The 5,454-nt window shown below is 36.0% G+C and overlaps 1 protein-coding gene across 3 annotated transcripts in view; it reads left to right on the top strand.

The window, feature by feature from the left end:
- The window catches only part of LOC106873906 (DIS3-like exonuclease 2), a 126,009-nt gene that overhangs the window by 57,594 nt on the left and 62,961 nt on the right, over positions 1-5,454 (top strand). For 2 of the 3 annotated variants that reach the window (XM_052966144.1, XM_014921435.2), the window contains exon 2: positions 280-1,548. The exons of the other annotated variant lie outside the window; for it this stretch is intronic. In XM_052966144.1, coding sequence (XP_052822104.1) covers positions 825-1,548 — 724 coding nt within the window. In that variant the 5' untranslated portion in view covers positions 280-824. The remainder of the gene's footprint in view (positions 1-279; positions 1,549-5,454) is intronic. 3 annotated transcript variants of the gene reach the window in all.

The raw sequence follows: 5,454 nt of genomic DNA, 5'->3' as shown, positions 1-5,454 counted from the left end.
TTTTTTTTTTTTTGTTTAACTTCATTTTTGAATCTAATACTGACCAGCTGTTTACAAGCCTTGTTTAATGCTTCTATAATTGCTCACTACAAGTCTTCTTGCTTGCCTTCCTTGAGTTTCCACAATTTGTCCTAACTGGTCATAAACTTTCATAACTACCAAAGTTTCTCTCTCTTCCCTGCTTTCGCAAAAATTCCAGTAAACTATTTTTGTCCTCGCTACTTTTGTAAATACTCTTATTTCTGGGAAACTATTTTGTAATATTTTCTTTATTCCTAGGCATCGTCTCTGTTAGTGGAAAGGTTTTTGGGGAATTATTGAGAAGAAAAGTATCTAGGAAAAAAGACAAATATATGCCATCCTTGGTCACCGTACAATAAGACTGGGTTATATTTTCTATCACCGCCATTGTCAGCATTGCGTCTACTCTACTGTGGCTACCAGATTTGTTTTGCGTATCAACTGAAGGCACACAATTTATATGCCATATACATCCCTTTGGTGTCAAGAATCAAAATCTGCCTTATATCAACATATCCTTTTTAAAAAATACATCAGAAATTATAATGAAAGATCTCTAACATTTGTTTTTATTTCAACATTAACCTAACTTTTAAATTCGGCTTAACATGTTCATTCAAATTTCTATTAACTCAGTCTCATAAAATAATTAGAAAAACAGTTATATTGAAAATTTAACCATATATATATATATTTCAATTCATATGAATTTGAAATTCTTTCTTCTTTTATTTCTACATAAATATAATGGACAAATATAGCATTTTTAAAGAAATAAAGTGTAAATAGATTTTATTATTTTTATGATGGAGTCTTGTAAAATTGAAAGAAATCCTGCACAAGATGCAATTGAACAAGGTGAGCTGCCTGTTCTAGCAACCGTTTCCAAAAGTAACCAAAAGAATCCTCAACCTCTTTTCTCCGATAAATCATTTGAAGAAGAACTTATCAGGAGAGTTTCAGAAATTCAATTAGTCAGAGAAAATTTATCAGCAATTAAAACTAAGAGAAAAAACAAAAAATCTAGATCTCATAAAAGTATAAATTCTCAGAAAAACTCTGATGCAGAGAAAACAATTCCAAAAGAATTTGAAGAAAGAAACAAATTGAAAAATATTTCTAGGGAGAAAGATGACTTTTGTGAACTGAAAGGTAGCAGTGACTCTGATAATGAAAGCTGTGAATGTGAACACTCCGAGGAAGGTAGTCAGACTTCTTTGAAACAAAAACGTAGGAGACGACGGGTTAAAAAATCCAGGAAAAAAACATTGAGTATAGAAACAGAATTACTTGACACAGCAATAATAAAATGCTCAGGAATTGGTGAAAGTGTAGCAACAGATTTGGAAATCAATGATGATAAAATGTATATAGTTGAAGGACAATCTGTAAAACAGCTCTCAAATTTAGACCTTAAACAAGTTTCTTCTACTCTGTGTACAGGGAAAAAACTGAAAAAGAAAAAGTCCAGTGAATTGGACAATGGGCAAAAATCATCCGATAAATGTATTGTGGCTAAGACTAAAGGTATGTGTGTCTTTCAGTTCTTGCTCACTGAAAGACCATTTTTCTGCTGATATTATAGCATTATTCATTCATTTATTGGTTCTTTTCATAACAAATTCTTTCTCATTCTGTTTCACGTTTTGGAAATGCTTGTGTTTATCCTTTTTCGTTTACATACTTTAACTTTCTCACAAAAACCTAGTTATGTGAATATAGAACACTCAACAGAACAGATGTAGCAAGTCCAAAGGTTGCTTAGAGATATATCTAGTTTTACTGTTTATATGCATTGACAGTTGGATTTTCTTAAGAAGATAGCAAAAAAAATAAAGCTTCTGTTGAATCATTTTTTTAACTTTGTTTGGAATGGTTTCATCGACCATTAAGTTATTTTCAAAGATCCATATTCTTGTAGGGATGTTTTGTGTTGAATGACGTTTATTATTATTATTATTATTATTATTATTATTGTTATTATTATTATTATTAAGAGAAAATACAGGTGTATTCAATATAAAATATCTCCATCAAAATGGTGATAGCAGCAATGGTGGTGGTGTTTTGTTTTGTTGTTGTTGGAATAGCCTGCATGTCTTTTATTGTCTCGTGGCTGTGTGATTAAGAAGCTCACTTTGCAACCACATGGTTTTGGGTTCAGTCCCACTGTGCAACACCTTGGGCAAATGTTTTCTATTATAGCCCCTAGCAGACCAATGCCTTGTGATTGAGTATGGTAGATGGAAACTGTGATGTAGCCCATTGTGTATGTTCGTGTTTGTCACCCACCCACCCACTGCAACCACCACCACCAAAATAAGTATCAGACTTAAAAAATATAAGTACCAGGGTCAATGTATTCAGCTAAGCCCTTCAAGGCGATGCTCTAGCATGGCTGCAGTCCAATAACTGAAGTGAGCAAAAGATGCAAGATAAACAATAAAATAGTTAAGAATTTATTTAAATGTCTTTTTCAATCCAAAACCAAATTGTGTTATTCAGGTTGGACTGTTGAGTGAATTTCTAAGGGTCATTTTCTAGCATACAAGTAAAATCATCCCTTTAAAATTCTCCCAAAATATCAAAGAAATCTTGCACAAGATGCAATCAAACAACCATTTCCAAAAGTAACCAAAAGAATCCTCGATCTCTTTTCTCCGATAAATCATTTGAAGAACTTATCAGGAGAGTTTCAGAAATTCATAGCCAAAGATCCTTTTCCTGATCCTGTAGGGCATACAAAGTTGTAACTATAATTCTTCATTAAATTTAATATCATCATCAGTGTTTAACATCCACTTTTCCATGCTTGCACGGGTCAGATGGAATTTATTGAGGCAGATTTTCTATAGCTAGATGCCTTTCCTGATGTCAAACTTTAACTGTTTGTAAGCAAGGAAATGTTTCTCCGTGGCCAGACATGTTTTCACAGAATGTTGGAAATGAAAAACATTTATTTACAACAATCACACAATGTCAACGCAATGAGTCCCAAACAAATACACACACACACACACACACACACTTGCATCTACATGCGTTATTGCATACATACACACCTACATGCACACACTACGATCTTCTTTCAGTTTCCCTCTGCCAATCCACTCTTACAAGGCTTTGGAACCATAAGAGAAGACAGTTGCCCAAGGTGCCATGCTGTGAGACTGAACCTGAAACTATGTGGTTGGGACGCAAGCTTCTTAACCACACAATCACATATACACCTACAAATATCAGTATGTCAAATTAAGAGATAGTCTGACTGTGTAGTACATCACCAGTCTTTATAGACAATGGTCTCTTTAGTAACTTACTACTGTACTAAACCTGTCTTAGTAAGCTTAGCTTTTAGCTCTCTGAAGTAAAAAAATAATATTCTTAAGTAAGTAGTTGGACACTGAACTCCAGGATGCTAGATTTGGTTTCTCTTGTGCCTTAGCCTTTTCCCACTGAGCAGACCAAGGTATCTACTATAACAATACTCTTGTGTATTTCTCTGTTACATCACATGAATGAGAAAGAAGAGGTGATAAATGAATAAGGAGGGAGTGATAGATGAATAAGGAAGGAAGGGGTGATGGTGAACTTGGTAGTGGGATGATGGAAGTTCTACAGTGAAAAAATAGAAATCAAACAGCGTTTCAACTCAGTGTGTGTGTGTGTGTGTGTGTGTAAAAGGGAGTCATGTGAATGTTTGTGTGTGTGTGTATGCAATGGAAGTGGGATGGTGAACATTCAACGCTGAAAAGAAAAATCAAACAGCGTTTCAACTCTGTGTGAGTATATCTGTGTATGTGTGTGCATGTACAAGGGAAGTATGTGAATGTTTGTATCTGTGATTATTATGTACCATGTTTATATATAAAGTACTACAATTAGCCATCATTTTTTTACAGCACAGGACCAGCTAGTATGATATATAATACAGAAACTTAATTGTATTGTATTACTTACTAAACTGTCCTATTATCTTTCTGTGTTATATTATTGCTGCACAATTATTGTTCAATATATCCAATAGATACAACCTTTACAAAATTTTTAATTGTTATTTTTAATCAATTAATGTCACTGGAGACCTATTAAAGAATCACCTGATGCAGTATACATCCTGTATTTCTTAGATTGGTAACAGGATATAAATAAATCATCATCATCATCATCATCATCGTTTAACGTCTGCTTTCCATGCTAGCATGGGTTGGACGATTTGACTGAGGACTGGTGAAACCGGATGGCAACACCAGGCTCCAATCTGATTTGGCAGAGTTTCTACAGCTGGATGCCCTTCCTAACGCCAACCACTCAGAGTGTAGTGGGTGCTTTTATGTGTCACCCGCACGAAGGCCAGTCAGGCGGTACTGGCAACGACCACGCTCAAAATGGTGTATTTTATGTGCATATAATAATAACAATGGACTTTCCCATCACAGATGATGCGTGAGTGCTCAGCTTTTGTGAAACAACCTGTACAAATGATTTGTTTATAATGATCAAATGTTCATGCTGCACTTTAGCTCCCTCTCTCCATCAAATCAATGTTGCCTGATCAGGTGCATAGTGTACCATGCGTCAGGTGTGGAAGTGATTGCAGAGTAATGTGAGATGAAGTGTTTTGCTCAGGAACACAATGCACCACCCGGTCTAGGAATTGAAACCACGATCTTGTGATTGTGAGTGCAACACCCTAACCACTAGGCAAATGGCCTAGTGGTTAGGGTGCAAAAATTATAATTTTTGGCACAAAACCAGTAATTTTAACGGGAAGGGGATAGTTGATTACATCAACCCCAGTGTTCAACTGTTACTTATTTTACAGACCTGGAAAGGATAAAAGGCAAGGTTGACCTCCGCAGAACTATAATAACTCTTTCTTGTACTGGCAAGGGTGGGGAAGTTGATTACATTGACCCTTGACCTGGAAAGGACGGAAGGTAAAGTTGACCTCAGAATAATTAATACAATCAGATAAGTCCCCCTCCACCACCACCAAATTAAATACAAAGCTATCCACAGTGGAAATTGAACTTAAGTTGTAAAGTGGGGGTAACTAAATATCTCAACCCATTCAACCCCCTTGGCACCTACTGACCTGAGAAGACTCTTGCTTCTGTAATGGAAACTTACTGTTTGAAGTGATTTAAATAAAAACCTTCCATCAAAACTTCATGTTAATAAATGTTCCAAACACCAGCTTAACCCATTAAGTCCCACTGTCCTATAAATAGGACACTAAATCGTCGTCGTCGTCGTCGTCGTCGTCGTCGTTTAACGTCCGCTTTCCATGCTAGCATGGGTTGGACGATTTGACTGAGGACTGGTGAAACCAGATGGCTACACCAGGCTCCAATCTGATTTGGCAGAGTTTCTACAGCTGGATGCCCTTCCTAACGCCAACCACTCAGAGAGTGTAGTGGGTGCTTTTAC

This window comes from Octopus bimaculoides, chromosome 3, assembly GCF_001194135.2.
Source record: "Octopus bimaculoides isolate UCB-OBI-ISO-001 chromosome 3, ASM119413v2, whole genome shotgun sequence".
Taxonomy (NCBI): Eukaryota; Metazoa; Mollusca; class Cephalopoda; order Octopoda; family Octopodidae; genus Octopus; species Octopus bimaculoides.
The sequence above is the reverse complement of the archived record's forward strand: the minus strand, read 5'-3'. Positions and strand labels throughout refer to the sequence as shown.